Source organism: Staurois parvus, unplaced genomic scaffold (assembly GCF_062004578.1).
Source record: "Staurois parvus isolate SC_StPar_1 unplaced genomic scaffold, SC_StPar_1.0 ptg000118l, whole genome shotgun sequence".
NCBI classification, from domain to species: Eukaryota; Metazoa; Chordata; class Amphibia; order Anura; family Ranidae; genus Staurois; species Staurois parvus.
Genome location: NW_028317914.1, coordinates 6,387,103 through 6,411,461, shown reverse-complemented (window position 1 = coordinate 6,411,461; position 24,359 = coordinate 6,387,103). Strand labels below are relative to the sequence as shown.

The 24,359-nt window shown below is 46.4% G+C and overlaps 1 protein-coding gene across 1 annotated transcript in view; it reads left to right on the top strand.

Moving 5' to 3' along the window:
* Positions 1 to 23,381, top strand: part of LOC149467238 (ornithine decarboxylase 1-like) — a 53,582-nt gene extending 30,201 nt beyond the window's left edge. Inside the window, exons 8-10 of the mRNA XM_089672041.1 lie at positions 18,562 to 18,674; positions 21,843 to 22,057; positions 22,135 to 23,381. Of these exons, the coding sequence (XP_089528167.1) occupies positions 18,562 to 18,674; positions 21,843 to 22,057; positions 22,135 to 22,288 (482 nt within the window). The 3' untranslated portion in view covers positions 22,289 to 23,381. The remainder of the gene's footprint in view (positions 1 to 18,561; positions 18,675 to 21,842; positions 22,058 to 22,134) is intronic.
* The last annotated feature ends 978 nt before the right edge of the window (positions 23,382 to 24,359 follow it).

The following is a 24,359-nucleotide window of genomic DNA, read 5'->3' as shown; positions in this document are numbered from 1 at the left end:
CTATGTCAAAAAATTTAACACACCAGCAGTGTGAAGAGACCTGAAAGTGGCACATGGCAGCAGAGTGTGGCGATGGAGACAGCAGCAATGGGAGGCCGTACAGGGACCATGACAGACTCTGGACTTGGCAGCAGCATGAGGAGGCGGTATATAGGGGCCCATGGCAGATTAGGGGCCTGGCAGCAGCTATGTGAGGCCCGTAATCTGCCTGCACCCTATGTCAAAAAATTTAACACACCAGCAGTGTGAAGAGACCTGAAAGTGGCACATGGCAGCAGAGTGTGGCGATGGAGACAGCAGCAATGGGAGGCCGTACAGGGACCATGACAGACTCTGGACTTGGCAGCAGCATGAGGAGGCGGTATATAGGGGCCCATGGCAGATTAGGGGCCTGGCAGCAGCTATGTGAGGCCCGTAATCTGCCTGCACCCTATGTCAAAAAATTAAACACACCAGCAGTGTGAAGAGACCTGAAAGTGGCACATGGCATGAGAGACTCTGGACCTGGCAGCAGCAGGAGGAGGCGGTATAGGGGCCCATGGCTGATTAGGGGCCTGGCAGCAGCTATGTGAGGCCCGTTATCTTGCAGCACCCTATGTCAAAAAATTTAACACACCAGCAGTGTGAAGAGACCTGAAAGTGGCACATGGCAGCAGAGTGTGGCGATGGAGACAGCAGCAATGGGAGGCCGTACAGGGACCCATGAGAGACTCTGGACCTGGCAGCAGCAGGAGGAGGTGGTATATAGGGGCCCATGGCAGATTAGGGGCCTGGCAGCAGCTATGTGAGGCCCGTAATCTGCCTGCACCCTATGTCAAAAAATTTAACACACCAGCAGTGTGAAGAGACCTGAAAGTGGCACATGGCAGCAGAGTGTGGCGATGGAGACAGCAGCAATGGGAGGCCGTACAGGGACCATGACAGACTCTGGACTTGGCAGCAGCATGAGGAGGCGGTATATAGGGGCCTATGGCAGATTAGGGGCCTGGCAGCAGCTATGTGAGGCCCGTAATCTGCCTGCACCCTATGTCAAAAAATTTAACACACCAGCAGTGTGAAGAGACCTGAAAGTGGCACATGGCAGCAGAGTGTGGCGATGGAGACAGCAGCAATGGGAGGCCGTACAGGGACCATGACAGACTCTGGACTTGGCAGCAGCATGAGGAGGCGGTATATAGGGGCCCATGGCAGATTAGGGGCCTGGCAGCAGCTATGTGAGGCCCGTAATCTGCCTGCACCCTATGTCAAAAAATTTAACACACCAGCAGTGTGAAGAGACCTGAAAGTGGCACATGGCAGCAGAGTGTGGCGATGGAGACAGCAGCAATGGGAGGCCGTACAGGGACCATGACAGACTCTGGACTTGGCAGCAGCATGAGGAGGCGGTATATAGGGGCCCATGGCAGATTAGGGGCCTGGCAGCAGCTATGTGAGGCCCGTAATCTGCCTGCACCCTATGTCAAAAAATTAAACACACCAGCAGTGTGAAGAGACCTGAAAGTGGCACATGGCAGAGTGTGGCGATGGAGACAGCAGCAATGGGAGGCCGTACAGGGACCATGACAGACTCTGGACTTGGCAGCAGCATGAGGAGGCGGTATATAGGGGCCCATGGCAGATTAGGGGCCTGGCAGCAGCTATGTGAGGCCCGTAATCTGCCTGCACCCTATGTCAAAAAATTTAACACACCAGCAGTGTGAAGAGACCTGAAAGTGGCACATGGCAGCAGAGTGTGGCGATGGAGACAGCAGCAATGGGAGGCCGTACAGGGACCATGACAGACTCTGGACTTGGCAGCAGCATGAGGAGGCGGTATATAGGGGCCCATGGCAGATTAGGGGCCTGGCAGCAGCTATGTGAGGCCCGTAATCTGCCTGCACCCTATGTCAAAAAATTTAACACACCAGCAGTGTGAAGAGACCTGAAAGTGGCACATGGCAGCAGAGTGTGGCGATGGAGACAGCAGCAATGGGAGGCCGTACAGGGACCATGACAGACTCTGGACTTGGCAGCAGCATGAGGAGGCGGTATATAGGGGCCCATGGCAGATTAGGGGCCTGGCAGCAGCTATGTGAGGCCCGTAATCTGCCTGCACCCTATGTCAAAAAATTTAACACACCAGCAGTGTGAAGAGACCTGAAAGTGGCACATGGCAGCAGAGTGTGGCGATGGAGACAGCAGCAATGGGAGGCCGTACAGGGACCATGACAGACTCTGGACTTGGCAGCAGCATGAGGAGGCGGTATATAGGGGCCCATGGCAGATTAGGGGCCTGGCAGCAGCTATGTGAGGCCCGTAATCTGCCTGCACCCTATGTCAAAAAATTAAACACACCAGCAGTGTGAAGAGACCTGAAAGTGGCACATGGCAGCAGAGTGTGGCGATGGAGACAGCAGCAATGGGAGGCCGTACAGGGACCATGACAGACTCTGGACTTGGCAGCAGCATGAGGAGGCGGTATATAGGGGCCCATGGCAGATTAGGGGCCTGGCAGCAGCTATGTGAGGCCCGTAATCTGCCTGCACCCTATGTCAAAAAATTTAACACACCAGCAGTGTGAAGAGACCTGAAAGTGGCACATGGCAGCAGAGTGTGGCGATGGAGACAGCAGCAATGGGAGGCCGTACAGGGACCATGACAGACTCTGGACTTGGCAGCAGCATGAGGAGGCGGTATATAGGGGCCCATGGCAGATTAGGGGCCTGGCAGCAGCTATGTGAGGCCCGTAATCTGCCTGCACCCTATGTCAAAAAATTTAACACACCAGCAGTGTGAAGAGACCTGAAAGTGGCACATGGCAGCAGAGTGTGGCGATGGAGACAGCAGCAATGGGAGGCCGTACAGGGACCATGACAGACTCTGGACTTGGCAGCAGCATGAGGAGGCGGTATATAGGGGCCCATGGCAGATTAGGGGCCTGGCAGCAGCTATGTGAGGCCCGTAATCTGCCTGCACCCTATGTCAAAAAATTAAACACACCAGCAGTGTGAAGAGACCTGAAAGTGGCACATGGCAGCAGAGTGTGGCGATGGAGACAGCAGCAATGGGAGGCCGTACAGGGACCATGACAGACTCTGGACTTGGCAGCAGCATGAGGAGGCGGTATATAGGGGCCCATGGCAGATTAGGGGCCTGGCAGCAGCTATGTGAGGCCCGTAATCTGCCTGCACCCTATGTCAAAAAATTTAACACACCAGCAGTGTGAAGAGACCTGAAAGTGGCACATGGCAGCAGAGTGTGGCGATGGAGACAGCAGCAATGGGAGGCCGTACAGGGACCATGACAGACTCTGGACTTGGCAGCAGCATGAGGAGGCGGTATATAGGGGCCCATGGCAGATTAGGGGCCTGGCAGCAGCTATGTGAGGCCCGTAATCTGCCTGCACCCTATGTCAAAAAATTTAACACACCAGCAGTGTGAAGAGACCTGAAAGTGGCACATGGCAGCAGAGTGTGGCGATGGAGACAGCAGCAATGGGAGGCCGTACAGGGACCATGACAGACTCTGGACTTGGCAGCAGCATGAGGAGGCGGTATATAGGGGCCCATGGCAGATTAGGGGCCTGGCAGCAGCTATGTGAGGCCCGTAATCTGCCTGCACCCTATGTCAAAAAATTAAACACACCAGCAGTGTGAAGAGACCTGAAAGTGGCACATGGCAGCAGAGTGTGGCGATGGAGACAGCAGCAATGGGAGGCCGTACAGGGACCATGACAGACTCTGGACTTGGCAGCAGCATGAGGAGGCGGTATATAGGGGCCCATGGCAGATTAGGGGCCTGGCAGCAGCTATGTGAGGCCCGTAATCTGCCTGCACCCTATGTCAAAAAATTTAACACACCAGCAGTGTGAAGAGACCTGAAAGTGGCACATGGCAGCAGAGTGTGGCGATGGAGACAGCAGCAATGGGAGGCCGTACAGGGACCATGACAGACTCTGGACTTGGCAGCAGCATGAGGAGGCGGTATATAGGGGCCCATGGCAGATTAGGGGCCTGGCAGCAGCTATGTGAGGCCCGTAATCTGCCTGCACCCTATGTCAAAAAATTTAACACACCAGCAGTGTGAAGAGACCTGAAAGTGGCACATGGCAGCAGAGTGTGGCGATGGAGAAAGCAGCAATGGGAGGCCGTACAGGGACCCATGAGAGACTCTGGACCTGGCAGCAGCATGAGGAGGCGGTATATAGGGGCCTATGGCAGATTAGGGGCCTGGCAGCAGCTATGTGAGGCCCGTAATCTGCCTGCACCCTATGTCAAAAAATTTAACACACCAGCAGTGTGAAGAGACCTGAAAGTGGCACATGGCATGAGAGACTCTGGACCTGGCAGCAGCAGGAGGAGGCGGTATAGGGGCCCATGGCTGATTAGGGGCCTGGCAGCAGCTATGTGAGGCCCGTTATCTTGCAGCACCCTATGTCAAAAAATTTAACACACCAGCAGTGTGAAGAGACCTGAAAGTGGCACATGGCAGCAGAGTGTGGCGATGGAGACAGCAGCAATGGGAGGCCGTACAGGGACCCATGAGAGACTCTGGACCTGGCAGCAGCAGGAGGAGGTGGTATATAGGGGCCCATGGCAGATTAGGGGCCTGGCAGCAGCTATGTGAGGCCCGTAATCTGCCTGCACCCTATGTCAAAAAATTTAACACACCAGCAGTGTGAAGAGACCTGAAAGTGGCACATGGCAGCAGAGTGTGGCGATGGAGACAGCAGCAATGGGAGGCCGTACAGGGACCCATGAGAGACTCTGGACCTGGCAGCAGCAGGAGGAGGTGGTATATAGGGGCCTATGGCAGATTAGGGGCCTGGCAGCAGCTATAGGAGGCCCGTAATCTGCCAGCACCCTATGTCAAAAAATTCAACACACCAGCAGTGTGAGGAGACCTGAAAGTGGCACATGTTTGAGGCATGATTCATGGCGGATTTAGTCAGTTGTGTCAGGAACTGGTGGTTTGAAATCCAGACTAATCCACGCCTGATTCATTTTCACAAACGTGAGTCTCTCCACACTTTGGGTGGACAGTCGTGTCCTCCGCGGAGTTACAATACCTCCTGCCGCACTAAACACGCGCTCCGATGCCACGCTACTGGCCGGGCATGACAGCCTTTCAAGGGCAAATTCAGCTAGTTGGGGCCAAAGGTCAAGTTTCGTTGCCCAGTAGTCAAGGGGATTGTCTACCTCGGTTGGCAGGGTGCTGTCCAAGTAGGCCCAAGCCTGTTGTTTGAGCTCCTGCTCCAGGTCCACCTGATGCTGCTGCTGCTGCTGCGGCTGGTTAGTAGTTTCCTCACTGCGCTGGTGAAGAAAGCTACTCATCATCGACTGCAGACTGAGGCAGCCGCTGCTGGTGGAGCTGCCACTGCTCCTACCACCCCACCCCTCCCCTGCTGCCATGCCAGCGGAACGCGAGCGCACAGGGCCCACAGTGTCTGAGGATGGACGATGGCGCACAAAGGCAGAGACCAACTGACTACATAGGTGGTTTTTATAGTACGTAATTTTGGCCTCCCTCTCAGCAGGTGTGAAAAAGGCCACCATTTTGGACCGGTAGCGAGGGTCCAACAAGGTGGACAGCCAAAAGTCATCCCTCTGTCTGATGGTTATTATTCGGCTGTCGCTACGCAAGCAACCGAGCATGCTATGGGCCATTTGTGCCAAGGAATGCGAGGGACTCCCTGCCTCCATCTCCACAGCATACTGCCACGGTGCGTCTGGGTCCTCTGTCTCCTCCTCCTCCTCCTCTACCAGATGCTCCTGCTCCTCCACTCCTGTCCGCTGAGTGGAAAAACCACCCATTTCACTCAATAATTCCTGAGCACAAATGTCCTCCTCTACCTCCTCCTCTTCTTCCTGTCCTGCCCCCACAGGGGTCATGTGGCGTTGAGATCTGTGCGCCACGTCTACCGCACCCTGACCAGCCATTGTTAACAGCATTTGTTCCAGGACGTGCAACAGAGGAATGACGTCGTTCATCCCATAGTCCTGCCGACTCACGAATAGCGTGGCCTCCTCAAAGGGCCTGAGCAAGCGGCAGGTGTCACGCATGAGCTGCCAATGGCTGACATCTAAGTTACACAGGGGAGTACCTTTATCCGCTTGTAACATCAGGAAATCGGTGATGGCCTTTCGCTGCTCGTAAAGGCGGTCTAACATGTGTAGGGTTGAATTCCACCTTGTTGCAACGTCGCAGATCAGGCGATGCTGTGGAATTCCGTTCTGCCGCTGCAGCTCAATGAGGGTGTTCTTTGCGGTGTAGGAATGGCTGAAATGCATGCACAGTTTACGTGACATTTTAAGGATGTCTTGCAGTGGGATGGTGGATTTTAGGAACCGCTTGACAACCAGATTGAACACGTGAGCCATGCATGGCGCATGGCACAACCTTCCTTGACGCAGAGCAGACACCATGTTCTTTCCGTTGTCAGTCAACATGGTTCCGATTTTTAGTTTGCGCGGAGACAGCCATCTGTCGATTTCTCTGTTCATTACACTCAGCAGTTCCTCCCCTGTGTGACTACGTTCGCCAAGGCATACCAGGTGCAGCACAGCGTGACACCGTTGCGCCCTGCACATGTGATATGCCGGTCGGGTAATGGGACTTGGCACGGGGGTGGCGGCTGAGGACACGGCGGAAAAAGAGGTGGTAGAGGCGGACATGCTTGCTGGACCAAGGACGTGCAAACGTGGAGGCAAAAGCGTCGTGACCTGTCCAAGTTGCTGGTGCGGCTGTGCCGGCACCACGTTCACCCAGTGGGCCGTAAATGACATGTACTGTCCCTGACCGTAGTTACAGCTCCACACGTCGGCGCTGCCGTGCACTTTGGCAGAGACCGACATGCTCAAAGACTGGCCCACCATCTCTTCTACATGTGAATGCAGGGCTGGCACTGCCTTTTGGGCAAAGAAATGACGGCTTGGCACTCTCCACCGCGGCGCGGCACAAGCCATCATTTCTCGGAAAGGTGCTGAGTCCACCAGTTGGAAAGGGAGGGACTGCAGCACCAGCAACTTGGACAGGAGGACGTTCAGCTTTTGCACCGTCGGGTGCGTGCTCGCAAACTGTTGTCTCTTGGATACGGATTCCAAGAAAGACTGTTGACGGAATCCGAGAAGAGGAGTAGCAGGAGAAGGAGCATCTGAACGAGCGGAAGATGCCAATGAGCGACAACTCCCCTCAGCAGAGGTGTTGGAGCCTTGACTGGCTGATAGAGGGCGATTGACGACGTCGGGTGACGGAGCAAGTAACGGAGCGGGTGATGGAGCGGGGGCTGGGGCAGGCAGAACCGCCGTATGTTTATCACGGTTTTCCCAGGCCACCGAATGGTGACGCTGCATATGCTGACGCAACGCTGTAGTCCCAACATGGGCCCCCTGGCCACGCTTGCATTTCTGGCCACATAGTCGACATACGGCTACATTTACTTCCTCGGGCGGCTTGAGGAAAAATTGCCACACCACCGAGTAGGAAACTTTGCCCCCGCTACTCTTCACTGGCTGACTGCTACTTCCTCCGTGCGCACCGGCACCACTACTGGCCGTGGTGGTAGGCTGCAGTGGAGCTGGTGCTCTACTCCGTGGACGTTTGGCTCCACTGACACTGATGCGACCCTGCTGCTGTCTCCTGGGCAACCCACCGACTGTTTTGCTCGCTGCCAAGCTGCCACCCTCTTCTCCTGATGATGCGGAAGAAATTGCCTGATGACGACGAGGCTGCCAAGTGCGATCAACCTCCTCATCATCAAGTAGGGTCTCCGCCTCACTACTAGCCCCCTCGGCTGCGTCTGGGTCAGGAGACAGACCTGTCTCTAGACCGGCTACCGAGCCACTCTCCTCGCCAGTACTTGTTCGCTTGGCTGCTGAAAAGGCCGATGTCTCCCCCCGTTCCTGACCGCCCTCTGTTAGCTCTTCCTCACTGTACAGTGGGGCTGAGCCCACAGCATGCGATACTTCGCTTGGTGAGGGAACAGCAAAGGACAGGGGCAGGTAGAGGACACGTGATTTCAGTGGGCTTGGTCCCGGGCCATGCCAACTAACGGTTGTGTCTGACGTACCCACCGACCGTTGGCTGTAGGTGTCAGAGGTGACCTGGGAAGAGGAAGACGACCGAGCCAACCAATCAATGACGGCAGGGTTGTCGGTGGAGACACGACCGCTGGATGACACCGGGAGCACTGGCCTCTGGCTGCGAATACTGCTGCCTCGACCCCTTCCTCTGCTGCCACGTCTGCTCGCTCCTAAAACATTGCCTCCTCTGCCACTCCTCTGCATGTTGTCTGACATACTATTTAATTCAACGATTAGGTGTCCCTGAGTAACAATTCTCTGGCACTCAGTAACAATTCTGTCTGTCCCTGAGTATGAATTCTGTGGCCCTGAGTAACAATTCTGTGTCTGTGCGAGTAACAATTCTGTGTCTGTGCGAGTAACAATTCTGTGTCTGTGCAAGTAACAATTTTGTGTCTGTGCGAGTAACAATTCTCTGGCACTCAGTAACAATTCTGTCTGTCCCTGAGTAACAATTCTCTGGCACTCAGTAACAATTCTGTCTGTCCCTGAGTAACAATTCTCTGGCACTCAGTAACAATTCTGTCTGTCCCTGAGTAACAATTCTCTGGCACTCAGTAACAATTCTGTCTGTCCCTGAGTATGAATTCTGTGGCCCTGAGTAACAATTCTGTGTCTGCGCGAGTAACAATTCTGTGTCTGTGCAAGTAACAATTTTGTGTCTGTGCAAGTAACAATTTTGTGTCTGTGCGAGTAACAATTCTCTGGCACTCAGTAACAATTCTGTCTGTCCCTGAGTAACAATTCTCTGGCACTCAGTAACAATTCTGTCTGTCCCTGAGTAACAATTCTCTGGCACTCAGTAACAATTCTGTCTGTCCCTGAGTAACAATTCTCTGGCACTCAGTAACAATTGTGTGTCTGTGCAAGTAACAATTCTGTGTCTGTGCAAGTAACAATTTTGTGTCTGTGAGAGTAACAATTCTCTGGCACTCAGTAACAATTCTGTCTGTCCCTGAGTAACAATTCTCTGGCACTCAGTAACAATTCTGTCTGTCCCTGAGTATGAATTCTGTGGCCCTGAGTAACAATTCTGTCTCTGTGCGAGTAACAATTCTGTGTCTGTGCAAGTAACAATTTTGTGTCTGTGAGAGTAACAATTCTCTGGCACTCAGTAACAATTCTGTCTGTCCCTGAGTAACAATTCTCTGGCACTCAGTAACAATTCTGTCTTCCCTGAGTAACAATTCTCTGGCACTCAGTAACAATTCTGTCTGTCCCTGAGTATGAATTCTGTGGCCCTGAGTAACAATTCTGTCTCTGTGCGAGTAACAATTCTGTGTCTGTGCAAGTAACAATTTTGTGTCTGTGAGAGTAACAATTCTCTGGCACTCAGTAACAATTCTGTCTGTCCCTGAGTAACAATTCTCTGGCACTCAGTAACAATTCTGTCTGTCCCTGAGTATGAATTCTGTGGCCCTGAGTAACAATTGTGTGTCTGTGCAAGTAACAATTCTGTGTCTGTGCAAGTAACAATTTTGTGTCTGTGAGAGTAACAATTCTCTGGCACTCAGTAACAATTCTGTCTGTCCCTGAGTAACAATTCTCTGGCACTCAGTAACAATTCTGTCTGTCCCTGAGTAACAATTCTGTCTGTCCCTGAGTATGAATTCTGTGGCCCTGAGTAAGAATTCTCTGGCACTCAGTAACAATTCTGTCTGTCCCTGAGTATGAATTCTGTGGCCCTGAGTAACAATTGTGTGTCTGTGCAAGTAACAATTCTGTGTCTGTGCAAGTAACAATTTTGTGTCTGTGAGAGTAACAATTCTCTGGCACTCAGTAACAATTCTGTCTGTCCCTGAGTAACAATTCTCTGGCACTCAGTAACAATTCTGTCTGTCCCTGAGTATGAATTCTGTGGCCCTGAGTAACAATTCTGTCTCTGTGCGAGTAACAATTCTGTGTCTGTGCAAGTAACAATTTTGTGTCTGTGAGAGTAACAATTCTCTGGCACTCAGTAACAATTCTGTCTGTCCCTGAGTAAGAATTCTCTGGCACTCAGTAACAATTCTGTCTGTCCCTGAGTAACAATTCTCTGGCACTCAGTAACAATTCTGTCTGTCCCTGAGTAACAATTCTGTCTGTCCCTGAGTATGAATTCTGTGGCCCTGAGTAAGAATTCTCTGGCACTCAGTAACAATTCTGTCTGTCCCTGAGTATGAATTCTGTGGCCCTGAGTAACAATTGTGTGTCTGTGCAAGTAACAATTCTGTGTCTGTGCAAGTAACAATTTTGTGTCTGTGAGAGTAACAATTCTCTGGCACTCAGTAACAATTCTGTCTGTCCCTGAGTAACAATTCTCTGGCACTCAGTAACAATTCTGTCTGTCCCTGAGTAACAATTCTCTGGCACTCAGTAACAATTCTGTCTGTCCCTGAGTAACAATTCTCTGGCACTCAGTAACAATTCTGTCTGTCCCTGAGTAACAATTCTGTCTGTCCCTGAGAATGAATTCTGTGGCCCTGAGTAAGAATTCTCTGGCACTCAGTAACAATTCTGTCTGTCCCTGAGTAACAATTCTCTGGCACTCAGTAACAATTCTGTCTGTCCCTGAGTATGAATTCTGTGGCCCTGAGTAACAATTGTGTGTCTGTGCAAGTAACAATTCTGTGTCTGTGCAAGTAACAATTTTGTGTCTGTGAGAGTAACAATTCTCTGGCACTCAGTAACAATTCTGTCTGTCCCTGAGTAACAATTCTCTGGCACTCAGTAACAATTCTGTCTGTCCCTGAGTAACAATTCTGTCTGTCCCTGAGTATGAATTCTGTGGCCCTGAGTAAGAATTCTCTGGCACTCAGTAACAATTCTGTCTGTCCCTGAGTATGAATTCTGTGGCCCTGAGTAACAATTGTGTGTCTGTGCAAGTAACAATTCTGTGTCTGTGCAAGTAACAATTTTGTGTCTGTGAGAGTAACAATTCTCTGGCACTCAGTAACAATTCTGTCTGTCCCTGAGTAACAATTCTCTGGCACTCAGTAACAATTCTGTCTGTCCCTGAGTATGAATTCTGTGGCCCTGAGTAACAATTCTGTCTCTGTGCGAGTAACAATTCTGTGTCTGTGCAAGTAACAATTTTGTGTCTGTGAGAGTAACAATTCTCTGGCACTCAGTAACAATTCTGTCTGTCCCTGAGTAAGAATTCTCTGGCACTCAGTAACAATTCTGTCTGTCCCTGAGTAACAATTCTCTGGCACTCAGTAACAATTCTGTCTGTCCCTGAGTAACAATTCTGTCTGTCCCTGAGTATGAATTCTGTGGCCCTGAGTAAGAATTCTCTGGCACTCAGTAACAATTCTGTCTGTCCCTGAGTATGAATTCAGTGGCCCTGAGTAACAATTGTGTGTCTGTGCAAGTAACAATTCTGTGTCTGTGCAAGTAACAATTTTGTGTCTGTGAGAGTAACAATTCTCTGGCACTCAGTAACAATTCTGTCTGTCCCTGAGTAACAATTCTCTGGCACTCAGTAACAATTCTGTCTGTCCCTGAGTAACAATTCTCTGGCACTCAGTAACAATTCTGTCTGTCCCTGAGTAACAATTCTCTGGCACTCAGTAACAATTCTGTCTGTCCCTGAGTAACAATTCTGTCTGTCCCTGAGAATGAATTCTGTGGCCCTGAGTAAGAATTCTCTGGCACTCAGTAACAATTCTGTCTGTCCCTGAGTAACAATTCTCTGGCACTCAGTAACAATTCTGTCTGTCCCTGAGTAAAAATTCTGTGGCCCTAATAACGTTTCTGTGGCCCTAAGTAACAATTCTCTGGCACTGAGTAACAATTCTGTCTGTCCCTGAGTATGAATTCTGTGGCCCTAACTAGCGTTTCTTTGTCCCTAAATAACGATTCTGTGGCCCTCATTAACAAGTCTGTGTCCCTGAGTAATGGTTCTCTGTCCCTAAGTAACTTCTCTCTGTCCCCAATTCTCGTTTCTGTGGCCCTAACTCTGTCCCTGTCCCTAGTACAGAGCGGTCTGCCTCTGTTCAATGACTGCAGGCAAATGAAGATTTCCAAAATGGCCGCTATATATACCTCGACCATTACACAGTGCTGGCTGGCTGGCTGCTGATTGGCTGATGCGATCACATGTCGTTGAGGAATGCATTATGGGGCAGCGCGCCTTGTCTGCGCGCCTTCCCCGACATCCCCGCTCCGTCGCCGCACATGTCAGCCGCCATTTTCGGAAAAATTTCGATTCGCGCGTCCGAATTAGGCTGTTTTTCGGATTCGGCACGAATCGAAATTTTTCCGATATTCGACTCGAATTCCACTTCGGATACTTCGATTCGCTCATCTCTAATCACATGGTATGATTTTTTAAAGAATTTATTTGTCTTGCACTGCTGAACATAAGTATTTGAACCTGAGAAAATCAGTGTTAATATTTGCTACAGAAGCCTTTGTTTGCAATTACAGAGGTCAAACGTTTCCTGTAGTCCTTGACCAGGTTTGCACACACTGCAACAGGGATTTTGGCCCACTCCTCCACACAGATCTCCTCTAGATCTGTCGGGCTTCGGGGCTGTCGCTGAGCAACACAGAGTTTCAACTCCCTCCAAAGATGTTCTATTGGATTTAGGTCTGGAGACTGGCTAGGCCACTCCAGAACCTTGATATACTTCTTACGGAGCCACTCCTTGGTTATCCTGGCTGTGTGCTTCGGGTCGTTGTCATGTTGGAAGACCCAGCCACGACCCATCTTCAATGCTCTGACTCAGGGAAGGAGGTTGTTGCTCAAAATCTCACAATAAATGGCCCCATTCATCCTCTCCTTAATACAGTGCAGTTGTCCTGTCCCCTTCACAGAAAAGCACCCCCAAAGCATGATGTTACCACCCCCATGCTTCACAATAGGGATAGTGTTCTTGGGATGCAACTCATCCTTTTTTCTCCAAACACGACGAGTGAAGTTTAGACCAAAAAGTTCTACTTTGGTCTCATCTGACCACATGACTTTCTCCCATGCCTCCTCTGGATCATCCAGATGGTCATTGGCAAACTTCAGACGGGCCTCGACATGTGATGACTTGAGCAGGAGAACCTTCCGTGCAATGCATGATTTGAAACCATAACGGCGTAGTGTTCTACCGACAGTGACCTTTGAAACTGTGGTCCCAGCTCTCTTTGTGTCATTGACCAGCTCCTCCCTTGTAGTTCTGGGCTGATTTCTCACCTTTTTTCTTATCAGTGATACCCCACGAGGTGAGATCTTGCATGGAGCCCCAGTCCAAGGGAGACTGACAGTCGTCTTTAGCCTCTTCCATTTTCTAACAATTGCTCCAACAGTTGATCTGTTTTCACCAAGCTGCTTGGCAATTGCCCCGTAGCCCTTTCCAGCCTTGGGGGGGGTCCACAATTTTGTCTCTGGTGTCTTTTGACAGCTCTTTGGTCTTGTCCATGGTAGTAGTTGATGTCTGACTGACTGTGGGGTGGACAGGTGTCTTTAAAGAGCTCAGACAGGTGCTACTAAGTTAGATTAATGAGTGGAGTAGAGGTGGACTTTTTAAAGGCACAGTAACAGGTCTTTGAGAGCCAGAATTCTTGCTGTTTCTTCGGTGTTCAAATAGTTATGTTCCACAGTGCAAGACAAATAAATTCTTAAAAAAAATTCAGGAAATCATTGTATGATTTTTATTTATTTTTTTTAAATTCCGTCTCAGAGTGGGAATGCACCTACAATGTGAATTTTAGACCCCTCCATGATTTCTAAGTGGGAGAACTTGCAAAATCGCAGGGTGTTCAAGTACTTCTGTTCCTCACTGTATGGTGGTCATGCCCGAGACTGATTCGTTTTTGGTCTCGTGTCTTTGGCTTTCTTTACACCTTGTTCCTTCTCTCCATATGCCGAGAGGCTCGGTGTGCTTTGCTTCATTGTCCCATACTGGGAACTGTTGGCTCATCAGCAGAAGTTGGCTTCCCATATGTTTGTCAGCCAATAGAACAATTGCCAGGGCATGGAAGAGCCCGTTTGTCCCTCTTCAGGGTGTGCGGGACCGTATAACCACTCTGATGCTCGAAGAACAGATGTCGAGTATCCCTAATGACTCCCAACAAAAATTTTTGAAAATACGGGAGCCGTGGTTGACACATGCTTTTCCAGTGTTCCCCCCCGGCTAGTCTGGGTTTATGATGCTGTATGGTATTAGAATTCCCAGATCCCTACTTCTGCCCTTTTTGGTTTTCTTCCTCCCTTTTTTTTTTTTTTTTCTCCCCTCCTTTTCTGTTTTGATTATGTGAGGTGATAGCCTTTTGGCTGGAAATTTTTGTTGGTGTTATATCACTGTTTCTGTATTTTATGTGCAATTGATGGCCCCTACGTGGGCTCACCCCTTGCATTGTTGGAGTTACAGTACTGTTCTCTTTATTTTTTATGTACCATTGATAGTCCCTGCGTGGGCGTGTCTTTTTGCTTTAATCCTTCCTTCTTGTTAAATTGTTTACAAAAGTTAATAAAAACCATTGAAATACAAAATATTCTGGGTGAAATATAAATATTTTTATTGGCCTAAAAAGCTTGTATAGGGGTATCCCAATTCCTTCCTCAACCGACCAAATTCCAAGGATGCTATGTTATTAAACTTAAGGGGACACTGTCTCATAAAATTAACAATTTTCTTTGTATCCACCTAAAACATTAGAAATATTTTCATGTATGTATATGGGCATTGCACTTTCTGAATCTATAAAAAATTTTTCTCCTTCAAAATTTTCTCGTTCTCCAATAATATCCTAATCAGTTAAAAATGTTTTTCTTACTAACATCTCCAACACTATGTTCCGCAGGTATTTTGTCCTCTACATAATCCGCAAAACATCCATTGTTTTTAGTACTTCTTTATCCAAACACATAGGAACCTTTAAGAATTCTCTCTGAAATTATATACAGTGGAGAAAATTATTTGATCCCCTGCAGATTTTGTAAGTTTGCCCACTTACAAAAAAATGAAGGGTATAATTGTTTTATCATAGGTGTATTTTAAATGATAGCCGCATATCAACCAAAAATCCAGAAAAAACACATGATGCAAATGTTATAAATGGAGTTGCAGTTCAGTGAGTAAAATAAGTATTTGATCCCCTACCAACCTTTTATTGTGCTTCAGCTTAAAGTGTTTTGAAACACTGATTGTCCACTCCCTTTATGTTGTTTATATGCTCCCCTATTCTTGTTCATTCCCTTGTGCTTCTGGCCATGCATTGGAGCCGACCGGGGCACTCCAAGAGATAAATGACATGAGAAGAATCACAAGTTTGATATCATCCTCCTCTTCCTGTTTTGTAGTGCAGTAAATTTGGTCTATTTTCTCATTATTTTGTTTGCTTGCTTGACAAGCTTTACATCTATTGCAGTTATGAAATCCCCCCTATTTCAGAAAACATTTTTTATTTTGTGTTTTGGAGGTTCTACCACATTATGTACTATTTTTTATTATGCAAAGATCTTTTATGTGTGTGTATGTATGTATGTGTGTGTGTATGTGTGTATACAGTGAAACCTCAACTTACGAGTTTAATTTGTTCCGTGGCCGAGCTCGTAACTCAAAATGCTCGCTCGTTAAATCAATTTTCCCCATAAGAAATAATGGAAACGGCCGTAATCCGTTCCAACCCTCAAAATGGCACCTCATATTTTTCATTTTTCTTGTTATTTCATAAGGAAAAAAGCTTTTTACATAACTAATATTATATAAAAACAAAATAGAAAGAAAATATGAATATACATAATAAGGTTGTATACAATTTACTTACCTTGGAGATGATTTTTGTTTTCGCTTAATTCTCATCACTCTCTTCACTTTCACTAGTTCTTGGCCTTTTTGCCACACTTTGCTCACTTCGAGCTGAAGGCCTTTTCTTAAGAAACATGTCTAAGGAAGTCTGTTTCATTCTCCCTTTGAGAATGTTTCTGAAACGACGTAGGCACGTGTCGTTGAAAAGCTCTGTCGCACGACTCGTTGCAATTTTTTCAGGATGGTTCTTTTCAACAAAACCTGCCACCCTCTCCCACATTGCCAAAATATCCTTGAGGTCTTTTGTACTGATTATCTCTGGCTCTGTCTCCTCTCCCTCCGAAGTAGCTTCAGTTAATGCTTCTGTGTGCCGTTGCTCTTGTAACTCCTTTAACTCGTCAGTCGTAAGTTCCTCGGAGTGCTCCTCAACGAGTTCCTCGATGTCTCTTTCATCCACCTCCAGACCTATAGTCTTGCCAATGGACACGATCTCTTCCTCCACTGGCTCCTCTTCTTCCTCAATCTCAAACCCTTCAAAATCTCTTTCAGCCACATTTTCAGGCCACAGCTTCTTCCAAGCAGAGGTCAAGGTCCTTTTCGTAACCCCCTGCCAGGCAATATCGATGATTTTGAGGCCTATTGCTATGTTAAAATGCTCCTTCCAAAACTCTCGAAGGGTGAAGTTTGTGTTCTCCGTCACCTCAAAGCAACGGCGAAACAGGTGCTTGGTGTAGAGTTTCTTGAAATTTGATATTACCTGTTGGTCCATTGGCTGGAGGATAGGGGTGGTGTTTGGAGGAAGGTAGAGAACCTTCACAAAATTATACTCATCAAGTATTTCTTCCTCGATCTGTGGTGGATGTGCAGGAGCATTGTCGAGGACGAGAAGGGCTCGCAGGGGCAGGTTGTTGTTCTTCAAATATTTCTTCACCGAAGGACCAAACACAAGGTTTACCCAGTCGATAAAGAACTGCCTGGTGACCCACGCCTTAGGGTTTGCCCTCCACATAACATGGAGTTTCTCCTTTATTATCTTGTGTGCTTTAAAGGCTCTGGGGTTCTCCGAATGGTATACGAGTAGCGGCTTTATTTTGCAGTCGCCACTCGCATTGGCACACAGGGCGAGGGTCAACCTATCCTTCATAGGTTTGTGTCCTGGCATCCTCTTCTCCTCTTCGGTGATGTATGTTCTCCTCGGCATCTTCTTCCAGAACAGCCCTGTCTCGTCACAGTTGAAGATTTGCTGGGGGATGTATCCTTCTTCCTCGACGAATTCTGCGAAAGTTTTCACAAACTCCTCTGCTGCCTTTACATCAGCACTTGCTGCCTCACCATGCCTAACAACGGAGTGAATCCCCGTCCTTTTCTTAAAATGATCAAACCAGCCCCGACTGGCTTTAAAGGATTCCTCCTCCGTTGAAGTGCCTGGGGTTTGCTGTTGTAAATCTGAAAAAATACTGCGCGCCTTCTCGCAGATTATTCCCTCGGTGACGGTATCTCCGGCAAGTTGTTTTTCCGTCAGCCACACCAACAGCAGATTCTCCATCTTCTCATGCACATCTGTACGGCGCTTTGAAATAATCTTGACACCTTTGGCTGGCTTAATTTTCTTTAGGGACTCCTTCTGTTTTAAGATGGTGCAGATCGTTGACGTTGTACGGTCGTAGTGCTTGGCCAGTTCCTTTACTCGCATGCCTTGCTCATGCTTCTCGACGATTTCAAGCTTTATTTCGAGGGACATCATCCTCCGCTTCTCGGTACTCGCACTACCACTTGCTTTCTTTGGTGCCATGGTTACAACAAAGTTAGAAATTGGGATTTCAATCACGTGTAGACAGCGAGAGAGAGAGAAAGGATCGGAGATGGGATGCTGTGACTCATACCCTCTGAGCTGTGCGCGCCTTGAAAATATACACTTAGAGCTGCGCGCGCCTCGAACTCGTATCTTAAAATTCTGCTCGCGTGCCGAAGCAAAAAATCGTCCGAGCGACTGCTCGTATCTCGGAAAACTCGCAGGTTAGTTCGCTCGTAGGTTGAGGTTCCACTGTATATATATATATAATATATATATATATGTGTGTGTATATATGTATGTTTGTTTGTGGCTTCTTTGGAAGGATCTTATTTAATGCCTCATCTTTAAAAAAAAAAAAAAAAAATTGGCCAATATTTTTCAGTAACTTTTTCAGGGTTTTTTGGTTTTTTTGTTTTTTTTATTGAGCATTTTGAGCATATAATCTGTGATTAAATCCACACGATATCTCTCAGCTTTTTTAGTACCCTTTCTTCTTATCCCATCCTAAAAGGGAGTCCCTAGCTATTGAAAAGATTATTTGGCATAATAATAATTTTCAAGTTTACTAGAGTGTCCCTTTTTTTTTTTTTTTTTTTTTAATGTCGAAACATTTTTGTTCACTGCACTTTGTGAAAAATTGATTTGACTTTTATATAATGGTATTTATTTTTCACAGAAAAAATAAGTCAGTTCATGGGATTTTATTAGATGAATTAATTTTACTGCAATTGTATGTGCAGAGCTACCCTTGAGAATTTATTTAGAATAGGTTAATTTAATACAACAGGGAGGCAGCAACATTGTTTGCACAACTTTTTGTGAAGGTGGTAAATACATTCTGAATTCACTGAGTATATATATATAAAAAAAAAAAAACTGTGGCCAAAACCCCACAATTTTTTTTTTTTTTTTTTTCTTTTGTTGATTTAAGTCTTACTTGCTGTCTCCCAAGAACTTGTTAACAGATTATTTTTCTTCTTAGATGAAAATCATGCTTCAAAAAAAATATTAATGTACTATGTAAATGATGGAATCCATGGCTCCTTCAGCTTGATCTCGAGGTATAAGTTTGACATGGGCGTCAGAAAAAAAAAGGTACGGTTTATAGAAGGAAGACCCATTGTTCAAAAGGGAGATCTAGACATTTTATTCTACGGTTTTAAAATATTTTTTCCTGGTCATGTTATGTGCAGAACCACGAAACATTCTCTTTAGACCTCAAGCACACAGGGTGTTATTGCAGCCACTTTTAGGGGCATCAGGTGTTTTTTTTGGGGGGGTTCTTTACTGTTTCCAAATGACCCTCCATTTTATACTATGTGTCCATTCACATACAGACTTTAAAAGCTTCTAGTAGCAGCAGTGTTTACAGCATGAAAAAGGGCCAGGGCGTCCAGGACCAGCAGCGTTTTTGCAGAAAAAAAGCTTGACACGTGTTCCAGTGTTAATGAGGAGGCAGACTCTGCTCCTTGCACAGATCGAAAGGGCTGGGACAATGATAATGGGGGATTTTAACTACCGGGAAATTGCCTGGAGTAATGTTACCGCAGGAACAGTTTAAAGGACAAAAATTTTAAACCTACTACAGGACCATTTTATGGTACAGTTCATAGAGGCCCCAACTGGGAATGATGCTCTGCTGGACCTGGTAATCTCAAACCATGCGAGCTTATTACAAATGTCCATATAAAAGAACATCTGGGTAGCAGTGACCATAACATAATTTCATTTGTTAGCTGTAAACCGCAAGCACATATAGGAAAAATAAAAATGCTCAAAAAATGACAGCTAATTTTTCAAGGCTGAGAGCTACTCTCCAAGACTTAGACTAGGAGGGAAAATTGGCATCAATGAACAAAACACAGAAATGGGAGTTCTTTAAAAAGACTGTATGTGAACATACTGCAAAATATATTCCCATGTACCCAAATACCTTCCTTCAGCTATGTGTATACAAAGGAGCATGGGGGAGCTCTTGTCCATAATGGGCATGGTATTGACACAGCCCCAGATGTTCCACATTGGCTCACAACTGATATGATCCAAAAATATTTAGACAGAATAAAGGTGAATAAAGTACCCGGACTGGATTGCATATACCCACGGGAGAATCCGGAAGGATTTTTTTTTTCCCCTATAGGAGCAAATTGGATCATGCTTTGCAGGGTGTAGGATTATAACGTTTGTGTGTTTGTTTTTTTGTTGAACTGGATGGACTTTGTCTTTTTTTTCAGCCAGACTAACTGTAACTGTATTTAATGCTAGGGGCGTTTAGTGCTTGAGCGTTCGTTCATTTCAATGGCCAAAATAAATTCTTATTCTGGCCAATGAAATTAAATAATGCCCAAGCGCTTGACCCTTGTACACACACCCAAATGCTTGTAAAAGCGGTAGACACTTTGACATGCGTCATGCGTTTTTCTGCCAAAATGCTGCTGCCAACAGGAGGAGCATTTTTAAATTGTCCTGTGTGCATGACTCCTTAAAAGCAACCTGTCAGACTATAAATATGGGGTCTGAGCTCACCTTTACTTGGCAGCAGTTGTCTTACCTCATGGTCTCCTACAGTGGGGAAAAATATTTATTTGATCCCCTGCGGATTTTGTTTGCCCACTTACAAAGAAATGAAGGGTCTATAACTTTTATCATAGGTGTATTTTTATATGATGGAGACAGAATATCAACCAAAAAATCCAGAAAAAAAAAACCTGATACAAATGTAAAATAAATATTTGATCCCCTACCAACCAACAATTCTGGCTCCCACAGATTGGCTATGTGGTATGTCCTGTCAAGTTAAGAAGGTGCTCCTAACAACTCCTCGTTATGTGTATAAAAGACACCTGTCCAAAGTATCTTTCTTCCATTCACCATCATGGGCAAGACCAAAGCGCTGTCAAAGGGCATCGGTAACAAAATTGTAGACCTGCACAAGGCTGGAATGGGCTACAAGACCACCAGCAAGAAGCTGGGTGAGAAGGAGACAACTGTTGGAATGGTTATTCGCAAATGGAAGAAATACAAAATAACCATCAATCACCCTCGGTCTGGAGCTTTATGCAAGATTTTGCCTTATGGGGTAAGGATGATCATGAGAAAAGTGAGGGATTAGCCAAGAACAACACGGGAGGAACTTGTGAATGATTGCAAGGCAGTTTGGACCACAGTTATCAAACAAACCATTGGTAACACAATACACCGCCATGGATTGAAATCTTGCAGTGCCCCACAAGGTCCTCCTGGTCAAGAAGGCACCTGTACAGGCCTGTCTGAAGTTTGCCATTTTAACATCTAAATGATTCAGAGAAGGTCTGGGAGAAAGTGTTGTGGTTAAATGAGACCAAAATTGAGCTCTTTGGCATTAACTCGACACGCTGTGTTTGGAGGAAGAATAATGCTGACTTTGATTCTAAGAACGCCATCCCTACAGTCAAGAACAGAGGTGGAAACCTTATGCTTTGGGACTATTCCTCTGCTAAAAGTACAGGCCGACTTTCCCGCATTGAGGGGCCAATGGACAGGGCCATGTATTGTAAAATCTTGGATGAGAACCTTCTTCCCTCAGCCAGAATACTGAAGATGGGTTGTGGATGGGTCTTCCAGCATGACAATGACCCAAAACATACCACCAAGGCAACAATCAAGTGGCTCAAGAAGAAGCACATTAAGGTCATGGAATGGTCTAGCCAGTCTCCAGAACTTCATCCTATAGCAAATTTCTGGAGAGAGCTGAAACTTCGAGTTTCCACGCAACAGCCAAGAAACCTTAAGGATTTACAGTAGAGAAGATCTGTAAAGAAGAATTGACCAACATCCGCCCCCGAGATGTGTGCAAACCTGGTAACCATCTACAGGAAATGTCATACCTCTGTGCTTGTCAATAAGGTTTCTCTATGAAGTACTAAGTCATGTTTTGCTTGGGGATCAAATACTTATAAATTGAGTTGCAGTTCGGTGAGTAAAATAACGTGTGTGTGTGGCTTTTTTTTTTTTCTGGATTTTTGGTTCATATTCTGTCTCTATCATTTAAAACACACCTATGATAAAAATTATAGACCCATCATTTCTTTGTAAGTGGGCAAAATATGCAGGGGATCAAATAATTTTCCCCACTGTATGGTATGAATGTTTGTGGTCTTCTGGCAACCTCTGACCCATGACTTAACCTGAAGTCCAGTTACATGTAAAGCTAAACATGGGAGAGGAAATAAGATTACTGCATAAGCCCAGGGACCTCTCCCATTTTTTTTTTTTTCATTGCAGAGATCCAAATCAGATAAGAGACTCTACTCTAGCAGCATTTGGGGACCAACTTGTGATGGACTGGATCGCATTGTTGAACAATGTGACTTACCAGAGCTGCAGGTGGGGGACTGGATACTGTTTGAGAACATGGGTGCCTACACTGTGTCTGCATCTTCTACATTCAATGGATTTCAAAGACCTACTCTCTATTATGTCATGTCAAGAGCACACTGGTAAGAAAAGTCATGATCTAAAGAAGTTATTAGATGTGGGGAGTGTATATCTGAAAATGTATTTTCTTTCCTCAAAGGCAATTAATACATACTATCCGAGAACATGGTATTGTTCCTGAGTTGCCAGAGCTGAACGGTATTGTTCCCGAGTTGCCAGAGCTGAATGGTGTCCATGTTTCCTGTGCCTGGAAGAATCAAATGGAGCTGATTTCCATTGCTTGTACTCTGTAGTTGCCATTGTGTAGTGTATTTGTGGTAGTAACTAATGTTAGGTATATTTTAAAAGCAGTTATTAGCAGTTCCTGTATTTGGATTACATTTTGGGACTGTTTTTCACTTTTAGAGTTAAGGATTATTGCAACAATATGTATGATTAAGAGATGGGGGTCACATTTATATGTATTCCTCTGGAAACTGTATTATATAGTTTTTATTCCCTTTTTTAATTGCAATATTGATGGTATAAGATGTGCAGCTGTTTCTCAAGCATTTTTAACCTATGCACTAGGAGACAGTAATTGGACCTGTTTTTACATAGTAAAGTACTGTATGTTAAAACAAGTGCTGGCTCAAGGCTGTGGGTTACATGCCTTCCAAAAAACATGATGGGTTACAGGGTTTTGGTCTGCAACAAGTACACAAATGAGTTACCATTATTGGCCTTGGTTAAAAGTGCTCTGAGAAGTTCAGAAATAAAAAAAAAAAATCTATACTTGCCTAGGTGGATGCAGTATTGGTCCAAAGCTGCATCTGTCCCCAACAGCTTCTAAGACCGAGAACTGAACAATCAAAGACTGCTGTTAGCTCAGTTCTAGGTCTTCCATGAGCAGGGAGCCAGTGACTGTTGGTCAGGGGCTCAGTGCTCTGCACCTCCAGTGCTCACTGGAATGCCTGGCTGTGGAGGAAGCAGGAGCGGTTGGACTCAGGCTCTCAGCAGCTCACTGAGAGGCTAAGCAAGCTGCCAGTCCAGGCACCTGGGTGGATCCCAAGATTAGTCAGGATATCATATCCCAGAACTTATGGAGGAGGCCTGACAGGAAATCCTTCCCCTACAAGTTCCCATAGCTATCTTTTAGGAATAAGGTTGTCCAAACCAAATTTCTTTTATTTGTCATATTCTACTCCCTGCTCCTTTTTTCGTTTGCAGTTTGTTCTACATGCTCCTCTTTGGATGGCACGTTCTACCATTATGGTCAGGTATGGAATGCCTACCTATTAGAACATTTTGGTCCAAGGTCGCTGCTTTTATTAGTTTGCCCAACATATTGTAATCCATTATGTTGCCTATTCAGCTATATTAAAGTTGATACTCTCCCTAACTGTACCAAGCTGTTCTTGATTTTAGTTTGATTTTATGCCAATAAATCCATAGCTGTTCACTGGTAATCACAAGCTCCCCCTACTGTGACCTCTTGTCTCAATTTAGTCAACCAAGCAATCCCACTATACAAACTAAAACTCCTTGCTTCTTATAGGATTTGGGACTCATGGGTGAGCTCTGAGTGTACTGTACCACCTGATACTTTGAGCATTGTTTAGGACCAGGACCCACTTATCTTTGTTACAATGTAAGATTACAGCCCAAAAATCATCCTGCATTTCTTTTTTTTTCTTTTTTTTTTTTTTTCTTTTTCATTAAGGATTCCTGGTATTCTGCATATTTTGTGCTCATTAGTGTTGGAATCCTATATACAGTACTGAATGGACATTGTTTTTTTTTTCTGTGTAGCACTACCATCTAGAGGGCCTCTGAGTTTTGGGTGCCTCTATGCTCTGTGCAGCCAGGCAAGACACATTTTGCACACTTTCTTTGAAAGTTACTAAACAGTTCATGAGCCTGGTTTTTGTTGTTTTATTAGGGGTTAACAACTTGAATGGGGTCTAGGGGTATATGGGATGCCCAATGTAACTGAACAACTTGGAGGACCAACTTCTTAGGCAAAGTGGCAAGAATCCAGAAAACGGCACAAAATGGATCTTAGGCTCTCTACTCCTTCAGAAGTGGTACTTCCTTTCTGACAGATTGGCACACAGTCTTTGCAAGGAGCACTTGATGCCCTTAAATGAACCTCCTCAGACCCCAGATGAAAATCTCCTCATCCGCCTTGATGTTTTGAGAGTATACCAGGGCAGAGAATTCGACACACACAAAGAATGTAGTCCCAGGGAGAGCTAGTTGGGTATTGCACCTGACAACCCTCTCCCTTCTTTGGCCGTGGGGGTGTAGAAGTACTCGCACTTTCCTGGTCCTGTAGCTTTAAAGGTTGAAGCTGCTTTCAGGCCTTATGCTGGGCTGGCACCT